Consider the following 19,529-nt stretch of genomic DNA (forward strand, 5'->3'; position numbering starts at 1 on the left):
TCAAATGTTCGTTAAAAATATATCTCCTCATATGCTTGTAGGAAATTGAACGCTCTACAAAAAAGTCTCTTACAATTTTTTCGTAAACCTCACCGTTTAAAAGATATTAAAGGTTGAAGTTTGATTATTTTAAGACAAATTTCTGTTTTGCTTATAAATTTTATAACTCGTTAACAAAAAATCATTATGAAATGCGCAATTTTGTAGGAAATTAACTGTTCTACAAAAATGGTCTCTTATGAAAATCGATTAAATAAAGCGTTTAAAAGATATTCATCGTCAAACTTCAATGCACGCCAATTTTAACAGTTTTTGATTAATAATTCGAAAAATTTCAATTTAGTTTATGAGTTTCAGGGAAATTTATACAAATTTGTGTTTCTATGAACAGAGAAATGTTTTAAACTATTTTATATTATTTTATATTTAACACACTTGATAATTAAATAAAAAAAACTTTTTAATAACACATTGAACATTTTTTTCTTTAAGATTACTACTTTTCATAATAAATTTCTGACAAAAACGTTATTTTTTCAAGATTTAATGAATCATTCAGGGATAATGCACTCATTTTTTTCGATGCAACCAAACATGCTTACAACTAAAAAAAAACTAAAAAAATACTTTACCCATTTGACCTAAAATATAGGCTACTTCATAGTTTTTATAAAAAAAAAATTAGCAAGTTTCCTCCTCAGTATTTAATAAAAAAAAAAACAAAATTACAAAATGACTAATTTCGTAGCTGAGGGGCACTGGTAATTTTGATACAGGACGGAGATTCTTACGAATTTCTATGAAGTTCCAATATTTCGAAATGTAAAAGACTTCTACATGTAGTCGAATCTAGTTATTCTAGCTAGCTACAGTTTATTACCCCAGTTTGATATTTGTTTTTAGACCCTGTAAATATCGCCAATAAAACAACGTAAAGTTTCTGTCAGTGTACCATGAAACAACCACAAACGAATCACTTTAGGTTTCCAAACATCTTTAAGATTATGTTTTTATAACCCTATTGTAGGAGATAATTTTAAGGGAACATCATCTAAATATCCTTTGGAAGTATGAAAAGGCCAATATGGGCAAATAAATCGGGGCAATTTCTGCATGCGTTCCGATGCGATCCAGCTCCATCAGCGCCTCGCGAGCCTTATTGTACCGTTGAGAATGTTATTCATGCGGTGTATAGAAAATGAGCACAATGCCGTTATGAAACTTGGAGGGCGAATTTTCTTGCGGTTGCTCGATTATACACGCCAGACGGTACGAGTTTAACCGCCGTACGGGATATGGTGAATTTTTTCAGCGCCAACTCCAAAATAAATTTTTCAATCCGGAAAGTTCGAAATAGTTGTTGGAATAGACGTAACTTCGATACAGGCAATTGGTACTATAAAAAATTAGAAATACTGTGCAAGCGTGGGCATCGATTTCATATATTTAATGGAGAACTAATACTGAGAAACCGACTGTATATATATTTTTAAATTTGTGCTTTAATTTTTTTACACAGTTATAAACTATTCGGTTCGGACACAGTCGAGGTGCGGTTACTGCACAGAACTAAAGAATCATGAGTAATATTTGTTTCAATAAACTATTAAACAGAAGTAAGTTAATTCATAAATAATTTTAAAGCTGAATGACTGTGCATTGACTGTGAATCTACTGTGCTGGGACCGCGATCACAAATAAGTTAAACAAGATAAAAAATATTTTAAAGATATATGTATTTTTGTATTTTTAGAGTTATATGCTATTAAAATTAATTGATTGGAACTGTACAGTGTGACATATTTTTACACAGTTATAAACTTTTAGGTTCAAGCACAGTGAAAGTGTGGCTACTGCACAGAACTGAAAGGCCATTCAGTAATAATGTTTCAATAAACCATTAAGTGTAAATAAGTCAATTAATAAATAATTTTAAGGTTAAAAAACTGTGCATTGATTTTAAATATCGACTGTGCTTGGACCGCATTGGCATCGTGTGACTTTGTTAGAATTTTATACTTAGATACCTATATGTAATTCCAATATTTTTAAAAATCTATTAAATTGTGTTATTTTAAACACCTGTGTACGACTTTTTGACTTGAGCACAGTCAGAACACGGTCAGGGCACTAAAATATTCCATTGAGTTCTTAGATTGGTTATAAAATGGTATATTCCCAAATTAATTTTATGATTGAATAATATTTTCTGCAATGCGTCTACTTTATCTTTATAAATCATGAAGTGACTGTGCCTTGACTGCTCCCAGACTACATCTATAAAGTCTGCATTGAAATTCCAGTGTCATTTTATGTTCTATTTATTCCTTACACTTGAATGATTGGAACAGAATATTGTCTCTATTTATTAATTTTTACTACAATTTACTTTACTGTGATATAAACTATTCGGTTTAAACACAGTCAAAACGTAGTTATTACACAGCACTGAAAAGTAATGGAATAACATTTAAATAGTGAGTAACTAATAAAAAATATGCTAATAGATACAAGATTTTTAAGGTTGTATTTTTTTTCACTGTATATTGACTATGCATATCGACTGTGCTTAGACCGCATTGTGCGACTGTAGTAAAATCTTATACTTAATTACATGTAAATTGCATATTTACGAAAATTACATAAGTTAAGTTAATCAGATTACCTATATACGACTTTTCGACTTAGGCACAGCGAGAACACGGTCGAGACATCAAATAAATCGCTTCAGTTCATGAATTGACCCTATTGGGAATAAAATAGTATATTCCAATATTCATTTTAAATTGAATAATATTTTTTCTAATCCATCCACTTTTGCTTTATAAATTGTGTGACTGTGCTACAACTGTGTTCAAACCGTGTTAGCACCATTTAATGTGTTTCGTTTATTTCTCAAAATTAAAGGTCTGGGACAGACTGTGCATATTATGTTTTACCACAATTTGCTTTAAGCACAATCGAGGTTGCTGCACAGCACTGAATAGTTATTTGTTTTAATGAGTAACTTTGCGGAAATATGTCAACCAATAAAAGATTTTGAACGTTAAACACCTGTGCATGTCGACTGTGCTTTGGCCGCATTTTGGACTATGTTCTTATACTTAACTATTAAACTACCGATGTACTTTTCGACCTGAGCACAGTCAAACACGATTGGTGCACCAAAAAATTTGTTTCAGTTCTTAAATTGATCATATACCATTATTGAATATTTTTCCAACGTGTCTGTGCATGGCCTGTGTTCAGATCACATCTATGTTAAAACTGTATTAGCTCCATTTTCTGTGACTTATATAACGGAATTTCGTGTATACTTTTAATTAATACATACTGAAATTTTGTTTATTCTGTTATAAACTATTCGGTTTGAGCACAGTCGAGACACGGTCGCTACACAGAACTGAAGACTCATTCAGTAATATATTTTTAACGAGTTTACTTAATAACTCTCTTTTTCTATTACCGAAAAAATATATCCGATCCCAAACACAATTACAAGTTCAGCTGCTGGGGCTTTTTATGCTTCATAAGTAGATTAATTAACGTCCTATTAAATGTGAAAAATGCTGAAACTAAAATATGCAGACCGGATTTTTATGGCTAAAAGGCCCAGATGTGTTCGTTTAGTAAATGGGGGGGATTAAAATGAGACCTTAAAATATCGCTGCAAGGTGCCGTAAAGTATCACGTTACTGAAGAGAAGATATTGCTGACGAGTGCTGAAACTAGTTGCTTTTTCAGGTGTCGTTTTCATTTAGTATCTGCGTTTAACTGATGATGGGAAATATTTATTTATCGCCATAATTTACAAAATACTGCAGTGGTCAACATGTTATTAAAAATGCCTAATTTTCAGGGAGAGATTTTGTAGGTATTAGAAATAAGAGATATGCTTTATGAGACAATTTAATAACGGAAACTTACTGGGATATCGTGAACAATTAGAGGCAGATAGTGGATGAAATTACAAAAATGTTCCGCAACATTTTGCTGTAACTTTTTCTAAAATCTGATGTGGGATATTTTACCATTGTAAACAGTATGGTGTCTTGAAACCAAATTTCCGAACCTCATCCCTTTAAGATTTTAGATACACGTTTTAGAAAAAAACATTCAGACAAGTTAATCGGAAATGTCGAGAAGCGTATACCTTGAAATAAGAAAAACTGACAGAAAGTCAGCAGGTGTTACAGGTAGGTACGTATATGTTATTGATAAAGGACGATTTTATTTTCTGACCACGTTAGATTTTTAACGAAATTTTACGCAATGCAAAAAAATATCCTAAAATAGTGTGTGAATATACTTTTTTGAATAGAATAACCCCGAATTTAATGCAGTGGTTATTTAAAAAAAGGGAAATATATTTTTTAATCGTGTTCAGTTCACTCGAGCTATGTCGTGAATTTATGAACTTAACGATTTGTTTTTCTGTCAGACGCAGTGGATGCAAGCAACTCGACATCCACTCTTGCCTAGACATGTCGTACATGTTCTGGGGATTTGTTCCCTTGGAATGTATTTATTATTTTGTGGGATAAGTAACTTACTGCACTGAAGCATCATCAGAAGTGAACCGACATTTAAATCCTTTTCAACTTCAGCAAGTTGCAGCATTTTTGAAGCGAGATACAATTTATATGGGACGAAAAATGAGTAAATACACATTAAAAAATAATTTGTTGAAGTATAGTTGCTAATTGTAATTAATTTAATTAATTAATTGTGATTCAAATCAGGTAATGTGGTGGTTAATTATTATTACACAACCCTTTCTAATATAATTTGATACCTGAACGCCTCTTCTACCTGATTTGAAGCCGATTGGTGTTAATGTATAGAAACTAAAATGTATTTAACGAAAAAATAAATAACTATTTCAATCTCAAAAAGAACTCCTTTGAAGCAAGTGTTAGACAATTAAAAGTAATTAGATCTCTCTAAGGCCATCTGACAAATGAAAGACTCCGTTGCTGACTGTTTCACTTAATAAGTTAGTTTCCTTCATTAACTTCCAGCGCCAGAAAGCCACTTATAGGAATGACAAATTTCCTCTGCCTTCATGTTTGTCCTACTAAATAATATTCCCTTCGTTTTAATAACGTAAAAACGGGTTAGAATTTATGTTCGGACATTATTTTGCTGTTAGACGTCAGCTGAAGTTGCAGAAAAACGAAATACAAATTCTTCGGCATTAATATTAATTGGGCACGGAAGCTAAAAATTCAAATTTCGGTGGTTCCAGTTGGTTAGAAAACTTCATGCTGTATGTTTCATTTCTTCTACTCCAAGAATTAACAATTATGATTTATAAACTAAAATTATTTACTTTTTATTCCCCTAAAATTTTTCATTTAGTTCATGAAAAAGCTCACATAAGTAAGTATCCTCAAATACTTTGTTAGATGTAGATACAAGGGGTTAGAAATCAATGAAAAAGTTGTTTTTTTTTTCTAGTTGCAAGAACTGTTATGTGTAGCTATAAAAATTACTTGTTTTCTTCATAAACAGTGTGATTGATTGATTGATTGATTGATTGATTGATTGATTGATTGATTGATTGATTTATTTAAAATATACTGCCTCTAAAATAGAAAACGTTAATAAAATAATAAAATTTAATACCAAAAACGCTAGTGCTAAACAAACTAAAAGTGACTGAAATTCCCTATGATTTAAACACAGTTTAAATGTTGCATTACAATGATATTGGAATAGACAAATATAATAAAGTATCTATGTTTATTATTAATATTTATATAGAAATAAAAGAGAAATGTACTTTCGCCGTAATGTTAAATTATAAAGTGTCTCTGATAGTATAAATAATGTCATATCTAAAGGAGATATAAGAGATATGTTCAGCAAATAATCAAAATCTTTGAATTATATGCTAATGGAGATATTTAGTGATGCGGTTGGCAGCATTGCGTTGCGCATAATCACATGTTTTTGGATTGTTGTCTAATTTAGTTTTCGTATCTATATTATTAAACAATAAGTTTGTTGTGTGTGATACAACATTTTTATATCTTCGGTGGCAGTTTAGTATTTCGACACTACTAATTCACTCCTGACAGATCTTCCTGGAGTACAAAATCAAATGATGTAACAGATGTGAATAGTTTGAAGTCATCAGCGTAAAAAAGAACATTAGTTAGAAGATTATCAAAATTATCACAAATATCATTAACGCACGTATTGAATAATAGCGGGCTAAGAACTGAACCCTGAGGTACTCCTTCAGAAGTAACAACAATTTCGATCGAAATAAAACCACGACATTGAATCAATACAATGACCTGTTCAGTGATATTAACAAGATTGGTTAAGGTGGATGTACATGTTATGAATGTTGATAAATTTTGATATTTGGTGTGAAAATGTTATGCAGAATCACTTTAAAATTGCCAAAATTGCAATGGACTTGCAGTTTTCAATGAAATTTTTACCACCTTTCTTTCTTTTCCTTCAGGAATAACAGGACTTTTAAACATAGGGCTATTATAACTAGATTCAAAATTTACTCCATTCAATGAAGAAAAAATTGACCAAACTATTAACTATACCTTGAGGATATTGTCAAATCAGTTATTAATTAATTAATTTTTTTTATTTAAGATCTCAATTTTCCACATATTTCTTGCGTAACGTCAGTTTTCCATCTTTTTTTATCTATTCTTTTATTCGTTATCTCATAAATCATGAAATTTTGGGTAATAATTACTTGAAGATGATTACTATAATAATAATAGAAGTACAAAGCTACACATTTTGTATTTATCTTAAAAAATAGTTACTTGGAACAAATTAAATTAAAAAAAAGGTGTTATAGTCCAGGCGGTAGAGCAGTAAAAGTAGGCTTTGGCGTTTATGTTTTAAGTAATCTATTTTGTTGTACCTACAGAAAAATCTCAAATATTATGTAGAATAAGAATCCGAGTTTGCCTATTCCAAAAAACCACTGCTAAATTCTGGGGAACAACAAACATACAAAAAGAACGAAAAATGACCCGTCTTTCGACATATTTTTATAGAAAATCGTCAAATAAACAAAAAATAAAGAATGAGTTATTTATTTAGGACTTACTTTCAATGTTACTGAGAAAAATATATCGAAAACGGGTAATTTTTCGTTCTTTTTGTATGTTTGCTGTTCCGCTGAATTTAGCAATGGGTTTTTGGAATAAACAAACTCGGATTCTTATTCTGCATAATATTCGGGATATTTCTGTACAACAAAATGGATGACTTCGAATACAAACCCCTCGAATGCTGTACCGCCTGGACTATTATTTCTTTAAACTTTAACACATCGCACTTTGGAAACAAAGTATCTGCATAACAATGTTTGTGTGACTGTTCTGAAAGGTAACATTAGTTTTTTTAAAACAAAGTCTCACTTTCTCCAATAAGTTGCGGTCTTAAATTTAGACTTAACTGAACTTTCTAACAGGGGCAGATTCGATTAGAGAAGTAATAAAACTCAGATAGCTGTCTGAAATCAAATACTCTAGCACTTAACTGTCTGTCTGACTAGCGGTAGAAATAACTTTACGTCTAGAAACGAAAATCAAAGGGAGAGGATATCGCATTTCCACGAATTGAGACACTGTCAGACAAAAAATATCCTCAGAGGAATATTCATTGTTACACATATATATTTTACTTACTTTTTTGAAAGAATGTAAGGGAAAAGCGAACTGTTGGATAATTAGATGCGAACAGCATAAAGCTGATCATTAATTTCATGTAAATATAGATTTTGTTCGTAGCTTTCAATAATTGTTTTCATTTCTTTCCTTGTGAAAAAAAATTCTTATTTGTTTTAATGATACGTTTGTCTGTACAAGTTGTTAGGGACGTAACTATCGTAAATTTAACAGTTGATTTGTATATTATTTGTAATTATAACTATAAAATCATTGATTCCATACCTAATATTGCCTTTGTTGGTACTATATTTGATGTGGTTGCACAACGCTTCGAACATTCCACTTGTGGTGGTCACATATCGGCAATCAAACACCTAGAAAGGAAAAAGATGTGTATAATTTACGGCAATTTACTCTACCTGACATTTATAGTGTAAAGAACAACTCCATAAAATGGTCAGTTTTATGCTGTACCAAATTTAAATTTTGCTGTGCAAAAAAACTGACTTGAATATGTATTTTTAGTAGTTAAAATTTCATTGTGACGCAGAAATACAATCAACGAATAAAATCAACGCATTTTCACTTTGAAGTGTTTTAGCATGTAAACGTTCAAAGGCTTTTCAGGAGCATGTATTGTTTTTACAGCTACATGCTCTTGATTTTGTTAGAGAGGATATTTTAATTTAAAAAATTGGGCAGTTTATTTCTTTCCACGGAAAATGTAACGGTTTTATCATGAAAAGTGATTTTAAATGATACAAATGTTAAGGTGATGAATTATAATCGGGAATTATTGTTGCCTCAGCACAAATTTGATAATAGGCCAGGAAAAAGAGCTGGGAAATGAGCATTTCGCGACTTTTTGTTTCGGCAAGCTGAATTTATCACTATAGATGCCAAATATTATGTATAATAACATATTAGTTTCCACAGTCATAAAAATGGGGGGAAGATTGTTTACAGGTTAGTTAATTGCATAATTTTTTCGTAAATTCACGTCTTTCGCTTATAACTTTTTTCCGTTCATTTCCACGAGGAAACAGTAATGTACTATTTTTTCGTCTTCAAAAGACCTACAAAACTAGCCCTCGAGCGTTAAAAAATATTGATTAGATCAAAAGTTATAAACAGAAGAAGTTTATTTATGGCTTTTGAATTAAATATTTATTATTAGTTGTTAATTTGTGACAAAAATATTCTGATGTATATTGTTATGAAATATATATATAATTTTGTGTTTAAGTTGTGTTATGTTTAAATAAATTTATTTTATTATTTTGCCCGAGTTGTTTTTGTTGTGTGGTGTGTTGTGTTATTTTATTTTGTTTGTGTAAATGATAATTGTGAAATACAAACCGTTTTTTTTTATCTCACCCTGTAGTTTACATTTTCCGTTGCCAGCTGATGTTAGATGATTATTTTACTATCTTCGATCTCAGGAGTCGGTTCTATTGATTTTTATACACAAACAATTACAATGCAACACAAAAAAATAGATATTAAACTTTAATACAATTTTATTAAACAAATTTTGTTGTGGGTTGACTCATAACGTTCAAATTGTAGCTCTAATTTTTATAACACTAATAAAGAATATTTTATCAATTTTATAGTCTTATCTAATTTATTACAATCAAATACAATACAAAAAATTGTTTTATATAAAAAAATTTTGTAACTATTAGCAATTCCTTTTAATTAGGCAATTCTTAACACATCTTGTTGTATTGTGTTTTGCCTATCTTATAGGGCATAATCTCTTTTTGACATAAAGTTCTATTCTAATCAAATATGGCCGATACTACATTCCTAATACATTTTAAGTTCTAATTTTTTTAAGGTTTTTTACCATTCGGGCTCCAATTTCTAATGTACAATTTTATTTTCTGAAAATAATGTACTCTAGTTAGAACTTCCTAATATGGAGGGTTTTTGAGAAAAAAGGCTTTTAATTGAACTCTTACAATATTATGGTGTATAAAATAAGTGACTTTTCTCAAATTACCTTCCCAAAGCCCCATTACTAACAGCATATCAGTTTTCACATTAAATAAAAATTCTCCTGCCATTTTTACAAATAAATATCACGACAAACAAGAACAAGATGTACAAGGAATTGTTAAATTTAATTTGTTAAACGGATAAATACATTTATGTAACGTCAGATTTGAGAACAATAACATCCTAGTAACAAAACAATTGAAGAGCAGCAGTTGCATAGCCTACCCGCAATTATAAAACCACATATTTTTGTTCAATTTAATCGGTTTTGACCCCTATCACAAAGTCGTAATTTTCTCAAAAACGGATGGTTTCTCGAAAAATTTACAAGATTAAAAAAGTGTAAAATTGAATTTTCTATTATACTGGTAGACCTTAATTTTAAATTAAGTTAGGGTAGAAAAAATTCATGGGCGATTTACCCGTAAACAACCCCTTCTTGAAACGCCGGTCACTTAAAGTTTCTACCAACTAAAGACGTCAATAAAATACATATATTTACAAAATTTGGTTGTTCTGTATTAACGCATTACTGAAATACCGAGTTTTAAGACATTTTCTGAGGCCAATATCTCAGCAATGAGAAAAAAAATCATATGAAAAATCAACTTGTTCTGGTGTCCTCTACACGCACCTGTTCTATGTCCATTGAGTTGTGAATCACCCTGTACTTTACTTCAGACACCCAGTTAAACATTTGTGGTCTGCTCTCTGCAGTGCAAACCCCAGCATCGAGTCGCCAGTTCCACAAGTGTTTAAAGAACACTCGACGCCATCATTTCGAGCTGACCGAAAATTAACCAGCTATCCAACCGAGCTCCCGCAGCATTTGTAACCAACAAAACGACTGCCGGCTGTGTACCAAGCATTGGATTAAACCTAAATGGGTAAAATATGTACAAAACGCCGCCATGCGTTCGCCCTTTTCATTCCGGGGCTTTGCCGCGCGACTGGAAACTCTAACAGGACACATAACTATAAATGGCAGAGCCGATGTATCGTTAAATGATGTAGTAGCGGACTCGTTCGGTACTTTTTTTTTTTAAAGGTTCAAATCCTCTTCGGAATGAAACGCCTGTTTCGACGGGATCGGCAACTGACGTTTTCGAGGGCTGCGGGTGTGGTTAGTAAATTGGATTCATGTTTGAATGTGTAGAGTGTTTGGGTTCGGATTTGGTATCGCGCTGACAATGGAGATAATTGAAAAGGTGTGATTTTATCAAAAGTAATTAATAAATTATCGATAATTTGTGGGGAATTTGCACGGACGCAAGTTCAGCTGAAAAAGCCATGAGTGGATGAAAACATAAACTGTTTAATATGAGTTTATTATATAATTTACGTCTAGTATTCGTATATAAAATAAATTGCCTGTAATTTAAATTATGTCATGTTTTGAATAGTAGAAAATAACAGTGTGTATACTTTGTATGTGAAATATTTTTTTTGTTCACTTACGGGTATGTCATATTAACAGTTATTATAGGATATAGTATACAGGGTATCTTACGGTGACGGCCCATCAGAATTATTTCAGAGACTATTTCGATTTGAATTTTGAAAATTTGGGATACCGGGTTTTCGGGCATGCCCTTCTCAACTAAAACAATGGCGTCCACGTACCACTTCCGGTTATACCGAAAGTCGACATCAACTTTCTTATTTTAAATGGAACACCCTATATATTATTGCAATTTTGGATTCTAGATAAAGCAACGATATTTATAGGGGAGATAGCCAAACCCCTAACCTTGCCATCCATACTTTCAAAGTGGCTTAATTGCATACAGAGTGCTAGAAATTTAATGCGGAGTTTAGTTGACTTCGAACCTTAATAAGTTGTTTTTTAAGTGGAACACCCTGTATATTTTTCTTAATATACAGGGTAGTATAAGTGTTTTAAGTAGTATTTTATCGACGCAAGAATGTTTAAACGCGAGAACGTAGTTCTTAAGTGCATAAAAGGCAATTAAAACACGAATGCAATACAACGTTTTATCCGTAATCACATCACAATCATATTTGTGGAGTCAGAATTATTGGAATTTAATAAAAAAATACTCGCACGACTTGATATTTCTTACTATACTCTGTTTAGAACCGGCCATGGGCGTGCTAACATTTCGTTTCAGGTAATTATCAGGTAACACTAATGTTAACAGGTAATGGGTATTTTACTGGATACATCATAGGGCAGGAGCCAGTGTATTGTGACTGAATATACGAAGACGTGCTAGTGCAGTAGAGTAAAATTCGACTCGTGTTTAGTGACTAAAGTACACTCATTTTATTTTAAAAAAGAAATACCAACGCTAAACAAAATTTTAAGTGAACTTTCAGAGGACAACGATTTGCCAAAAATCAGTAGAACCAAATTATGGGCCGTCTTACGAGAGTTGAATTTTTGCTGGGAAAAGCAGAACAGGAAGTCAGTTCTTATCGATAAAGATGAAATTATTTGTTGGCGAAGATCCTACTTAAGATCAATTAGAAAATTCCGTGACGAAGGGAGGAATATTTATTATCTAGACGAAACTTGGGTCAACGAGGGATATACTGTAACAAAAGTATGGCAAGATAAAAATGTAAAAAGTTTTCGACAAGCATTTTTGGATGGACTTTCAACAGGGTTCAAGGCACCTTCAGGTAAAGGGCGAAGATTAATAGTGACACATATAGGTAGTGCCAGTGGTTTTGTAGATGGCGGTTTACTTTTATTTGAATCTAAAAATACAGGTGACTATCACGAAGACATGAACGCAGATGTTTTCGAAGAGTATTTTACACAGATGTTGGATCTTATTCCTCCGGGGTCTGTAATTGTCATGGATAATGCCAGTTACCATTCACGGCAGACCGAGCGGACGCCTACGACTGCTTGGAGGAAAGCCGATATAATTCAATGGTTATCCGGAAAAAACATTTCTTTTGAAACAAATATGGTGAAAAAGGAACTTTTGACACTTGTCAATCTTAATAAAGATCAGAAAAAATATGTTATCGATGAAATGGCAACAAATCGCCAAATAACGGTACTACGGTTACCACCTTATCACTGTGAACTTAACCCAATCGAATTAGTCTGGGCGCAGGTAAAAGGAGATGTAGCGCGAAATAATACGACGTTTAAATTAAGTGACGTGAAAATTTTGTTAAAAAATTCCTTGGAACGAGTAACTGCAGATAACTGGCAAAGATGTATACATCATGTACAAAAAGAAGAGGAGAAAATGTGGGAACTCGATAATTTAATTGACGTTACTGTGGAACCTATCGTTATCAATCTAGGAGACGAAGATAATTCATCAGAATATTCAGAGGATGAATTTTAATATACCTACTTTTTTATTTTCTTTATTGTACATTTATACAACACTACATTTACTCACCATAATTTGAATTTTCAAAATACATATATTTTTGTGTGGAATAAAAGTCTATTCATTAAATTTAAATAAATATTTTGATAATAATATTGAATAATTTTATTTGAATTACTAAAAACCCTCTTAACCCGGTTATGATGCTTAAAGTAGCCTCATGTTTTGAAATGCTGTTTTTATATTGTTTACTTATAAGAGAAATGGACCGAGAAATTGAAGCGGCATAGACAAAGACGGATTGTCGGGGATTAAATTTTAGCTACCTGCTACAATTTAGTACAGTCCGATCGCACAAAGTTTTGTTAAAAGTAGACCTCATCTATACGGAAAATACATAATATAAAAATATTGAATATAAGCTTTTATTACTCTCTTTTATTTCTAAACAGACTATAGTACTCAATGAAACATGATACCTACTGGTTGCTGTGGTACGTTGTTTATTATAAATTATTTAATAAGCAGTTCTATCTGGATTTGGCAAAAATGCAAGAAAGTAGGTAATCGTGTTCCTGTGGCTGTTTTTGAAGAAGCTCAAGAAGCAATTTTCCATTTATTGCCAGCGAAATCCAGGGAATATTACGACAAAGTGCTCGCCGAATTTAACGAATGTAGGGAAAACGGAGAGTAATGACAATAAATGAAGAAGTCATGCTATCGTATTTTTTAAATTTGAAGAAAAAATATGCAATTTAATCTATATGGTCGAAGTATTCGATATTGAACTCTACTATAAAGGTCTACAAAAATATAGATATTGGAAAATATAACAAGCTTACTGCTTATTTGAAGAGTGTATCGAGGGATACAAAGCAAAAAAGTATTGGAAAGAGGACATATTCAAGAATTTTTTACTGGGGCTTTCGATATTCCGATAAAGAATATTTAATGATTAAGATAATAGCTCTTTACCTTTTACATGTTGTTAGGTATATAGCGAACTTTAAATTATTTTAGGTTGCACTAATCATGGGGGTTTCTGGTGCCTGTCGCTACTGCGAATTGACAAATTTGAAAATTAGTGAGGTACAGGACGTCGGCAATTACCTACTTGTTTCAATACCTATGACACCAAGACGGGCATTTCAAGAAAATTTACAATTATAGAAGAAGGATTTTAATAATAATAATAATAATAATTTATTTTCCTTTTAGACATGAACAACATGTATAGGAATAGTCACACAAACACAAACATAAATTACATTGAAGGACAGAACTCTAATGCGGAATACAAACACGTATCTATTAAATATTGTTTCAAGTTTGTTTTGAATAAAAACTCGTTATTTACATTTTTTAGTTCCACAGGTAAACAATTAAATATTTTAGGCCCTACAAAGTTTGGAAAACGAGTAGTTAAATTTAATCGTGCAAATGGTACATGAAAATTAAGTTTTTGTCTGGTATTGACATTGTGATGCTCGTTATTTATCACAAATTTGCTTTTGTGTTTGAATATGTTTACACATATTTCAAAAATATAAATGCCTGGCAACGTGAATTCTATAATGTTTAAATATATTTCTACAAGAATGAGTACTTGAAACACTAAACATACATCTTAAAACACGTTTTTGCGCAATAAAAACATGGGACGAGAGAGTTGAATTACCCCAGAAACAAACACCATATCTCAATCGGGATTCAAATTGGGCATAGTATAAACAAAGGAGTTGATCGGTACTTAGGACTGTTCTAATATTTCGAAATAAATAAGTTATTGAAGACAATTTTGATATTATATTTTTACAGTTACATTTCCGGTTAAGGTTTGTGTCTAAATTTAGACCTAAAAATTTTACTGTCACAGAATCAGTAGGTAGAGAGCTACTATTAATATTCAAATTTAATGTTTCACAATTTCTATTTTGAATAGTGCAAAATCGAAGTGCTTGAGTTTTTTCAATATTAAAATGTAATGAATTTTGGGCAAACCATTTAGTTAAGTTGTTCAATAAAATATCACATTCAAGTTTTAAAGTTCGATTTGACTTATTAGATATTACTAAAGACGTATCATCAGCGTACATGGTAAAATGAGTATTAGGTGAGAGAGTATCGATATCATTTGTATATAGCAAAAATAACAGGGCCTATAACAGATCCCTGTGGTACACCCATTTTGCGTGAATGCTGTTGAAATATGCAGAAAATATATTTCTCTGCGTCCAATTCGCCTAACACAAGACAGATTCTTTTTAAGAGACATCATTCAAAAATGTACTTCCTAGTCTATTGGAATCAACACATTGACGAAGGTACCCTCAATAGTTACTTCATTAGAAATTCTGAAGAAATATGTCAAGATAATACAAGAGTTAATGTATTAGAAATCAAGAGACATAGTGGGTGGAAATCAGCCACAATTGCAGAAAGTTATGTTGCTGACAGATTAAGTACCTAACAAAAATGAAAAGGATTCTTTACAATGACACTTCAACTCCAGGTTCTAGTAGTACGTCGCATCATACTGTTTTAATGGAGCAGTCAGATAATATTGAGCCTCCGGTGATTGAAATAGAGCTGTCAAATCATTTTGAGAAAAATGTGACAATTAGTAAACGCGAGGGGAATAATTATCCAGGTTTTATAAATGTTACTAAATGTAATAATTGTACAATTACTATAAATATTCATTCATAATAATTAATAAAACGTATTTGTTCATAAAATGTTTGTTCATAACATTTGTTCATAAATTACTCGAAATCGCTTTTTTCTCTAGGGTAGTAAGTTACCTCACTTATCTCCCGTTGTCCATAGCAACTTCCACTTCAACGGTAAAATCCTACCTCCTTAAAAACAATGTATTCTACGTAGTATAGTGGAAGTAGATAAAGTATTTTGAAAAAAAATTACAAAAAGTAGTAAATAGCCCTATATTGTTCATTGTAAATTTATTTTTGAAGGATTTCCATGTGAGACAAAAACAAATTTTAATTTCCGTAGTAAGGTGTATCGTGCAGCCTTTAAATTTTTAATTATCTACGTGCGACAGTAGCGCAAAATTATTTTCAATTTGGGTTCCTATACGATGCAATTTAAACCAATATTTTATTTGGTACAGAGGCGTAAAATAACTTTCATTATTTCAGTCCTGCCACACTGCTGAACGATTGAAAATCTATTAAAATTGCAATCATTCTCGTCCTGATCGGACTGCGGTTTTAATATTATTTGGTAGAGATAAATTGCACAATAAATAATATTTTGACTGGAGCCGGTGCGCCGTTAATCAAAATTTGACTGCCTAATAAACATTTACGGGGGATGCTTGACGAAAATATTAATTATTCCCAAACCAACGGCAGATTTCACCTAAACTTTGTAATGAATAACGAAGATTTAGCTCGGGGAAGTTTTTAATGGAAAACAAAAACATACAAATAGAAGGGAATTAAATGTTAATGGATGGAAATACGAAAATTTTATTGGTAGGAATCTATTTTAAAGCATAAAGTGGGGTTTGGGGAAAATATAATTAGCTTCATTGCACTTTGAAGCAATTTCAAAGGCAGAAATTTTGGAGTTGTATAACTTCGTTGTAATTTAATATTTGCAATACTTTAATTAGGTAAAAATCTAATAAACCACAAAGATAATTTTTTACATTCTTCATAATGTTATTATAAATCTTTCAACATCTACGCCACTGATCTTTTATTTAAAATCTGCATTTGTAAAAAAAGAGTAATGTTTTTTTTTAATAGTGGTGTCTTCAATATATCTAACAACATAATAAAATCGTATCGTACTTGAAACTATTTAAATTGTACTTATTTTTCACGTCAGTGAAGGTAGACTCAAAAAACGTTTTGGGTTTCTCAACTGGTGTACAAGAAAAAAATACTACTAACCAGTTAACTTCCAAATGGCTTGTATGGGAATTCCTAAGGGGGCAAATTATACAGATCCAAGAAGCCACCCTATGCTGAATCGTAAGATGATCTTTGCGACATTCTAGACAGACGTTGCTAATAGCTTGTCGAGCAAATTGGGAAATAAATGCAAGAAAAAGGTTTCTCGAAGTTTCATTGGAAAACGACCACTTATGAAGGTGATTTTTTTTTCAGTTAATATTTTTAAAAATAATTTAGATTTTGTATAGTACCTACCTACTTATGAAGTGTACATATACTCTACATATTATTGATTATCATGCAAAAAAATCCTTGTTTATCAATTTTAATATTTCCAAACTTCCAAAAGTAATAATTTTTTTATTATTTTTGTCATCGTGCTGTCGTTAAAATTCATTTTTAAAATTAACATTTCAATGGTCAAAAATGGGTTTTAAAAAAGTAATAATTAGTTGCTGTAACTTTTCTGATTACTGTGAGTCTTTTGGATGGTTGTTTTAGATATAATAAACATGTTTCCGATCAGGAACGAAACATCGTATCCATTGCGTAAAAAAGATTCTTATATTTATATAAAAGAGGCTACGTTCCCAATAACAAATCTAATTGTTGTAATGTGAAGTAAATGGCACGAAAACGATTTTTACAATGAAACTGCTGCGTGTGCTTTGTTGGCACCAGAAAATTAGAAGGAACTATAATTTTTTTCACATGCAAAGTTCAAAGACTTACGTACCCCAAATAATCAGAACAGTGTAAGTGAAACAGCTCTTCTGGCTTATTTTTTGGAACGATTTAATTTTTAAAGACCGCCTCAAGTGTGAATATTTTATGCTTAAAACAGCGCTACCGAAATGATATCGTCGATGTATCTATCTTTTTTAACAGTTTTCTTGAAGAGGAAAGGCGTGCATATCAAAGAAATCAAAAGTGTTTCCAAAAGTGGAATATATTTTTAAATGACCTGACCAAAAATATTTGTTGATGAAGGTATACTATTTGTTTTTAACAATAATCGTTCTATTTTTTCGCAATTTTTTGATGTTCTTACAAATATTGAAGTCTCAGGAGCTTGCTATAAAGAAGAATGAATATTTACTATCATAGACAATAAGACGGAGGACATTTATTTTCTTGATATGTTTAGAAAATATAAGAATCTAATATCTAAAATTGTTAATCAAGAACGATTACTTTGAGGAATTAAATAAAGAAAAAATGTGTAATGTGTCTTTTTTAATTGCTCAATATCAAAAGTTGTAAAATATTGAGTGTTAAAACAGGGCACTCCTTTTGGAGAACCTTAGAAGAACTAGCTTTAAGAATTTTGTACAATAAAATAAATACAAAGAAAAATAATAATATGTTAATTGCAGTACCAAGTCTACTTGCCGAAGATAGAAAAATTGTTGAAGGTATCGGTCGTACTGATACAAACATATGACCTACTTCAGTTAAAGGTAATACGTGTACTTACGTGTAATACGAAGTATATTATATTTATTTTGATGTTAATTTGTGTTGTAGTTAGCGTAAATATCATTTAATTCCATCAGTTTCATTATTATTTATTATTTTTTAGTTTGTCCTTCAGATAGATTCGATTTTTGTGGAAATTTGGAATCAAGCTTATTTCACCCTGTAAATTAAAAGTTGTATATACTTGATATGCGTTTCTTATTTTTAGGGGATGAAAACCACCCCTTATTCTAAAAAACTGAATATGTTAATATAAAAATAGGTGTTTACAGACTAAAATTATATCTTAATATATAGAATACATATTGTTTTATATTATGAGTTGTAATTTACGTTATATTTATAAAGTTTCAACCCTTAAAAACCACCCTTAATGATAAAAATATAAAATTAATAGTTTCTTTGACCTTACAATATTTTTATAGCACATATATTATAGACAGAAATCTTTTCAATAGTTTATGGTGTTATAAATAATTTATTACAATATTTCAACCCTTAAAAACTACCCTAATAACAAAATATTAAAAATAATAGTTTTTAACAGTAACAATAGATAGTACAAACAGGATAAATTAAATTATTTTACCTGTTTATAATGCAATTTACAATTTATCGCATTGTTTTAACCCTTAAAAACCATCCCAGTGACAAAATATAATAATCCAATAAACAATGAAAAAAATATTTTTTTTCATACTAACTTTCTTTCCCGCGATTTACTTTAATTTATGCAATATTCAAAATAATTATTTCTCAATATTTTTTTCATGCAGAAAGTCATAATTTCAAATTTTCCCATACCTATAAATGCTCCAAAGTTGTGGATAACCAAAATATTGATATGCTCCGAAAATTGAAGCGGTAAGGTACCGTTGGTTTTTTAAAGATAACTTCCTTAATTTTACAGCTATTAAGACGACCCAAAAACGATTGTACGGAAATTTTCGACAGCTGAAAGTACTTTAAAATTTGTTTGAAAAACATGAGCTACACAGAAAAAAAACTAAAATATTCTGGGCAAAAATCTAAACTTTTGTACTATTGAATATTTTTCGTACCTTTTTTATTTTTATAGTTATTTTCAAAAATATGTTATTTTTTTGGAATTAAAAAAAATTGTTTCAATCAAAACGTAATAT

At 30.9% G+C, this 19,529-nt stretch overlaps 1 protein-coding gene across 2 annotated transcripts in view; it reads right to left on the reverse strand.

Moving 5' to 3' along the window:
* LOC108908391 (nitric oxide synthase, salivary gland) overlaps positions 1–19,529 on the reverse strand; it is a 167,415-nt gene that overhangs the window by 42,198 nt on the left and 105,688 nt on the right. For both annotated transcript variants that reach the window (XM_018712428.1, XM_018712429.1), the window contains exon 5: positions 7,941–8,032. In XM_018712428.1, the coding sequence (XP_018567944.1) occupies positions 7,941–8,032 (92 nt within the window). The remainder of the gene's footprint in view (positions 1–7,940; positions 8,033–19,529) is intronic.

The sequence above is a fragment of the Anoplophora glabripennis genome, unplaced genomic scaffold, assembly GCF_000390285.2.
Source record: "Anoplophora glabripennis isolate ALB-LARVAE unplaced genomic scaffold, Agla_2.0 scaffold202, whole genome shotgun sequence".
Taxonomy (NCBI): Eukaryota; Metazoa; Arthropoda; class Insecta; order Coleoptera; family Cerambycidae; genus Anoplophora; species Anoplophora glabripennis.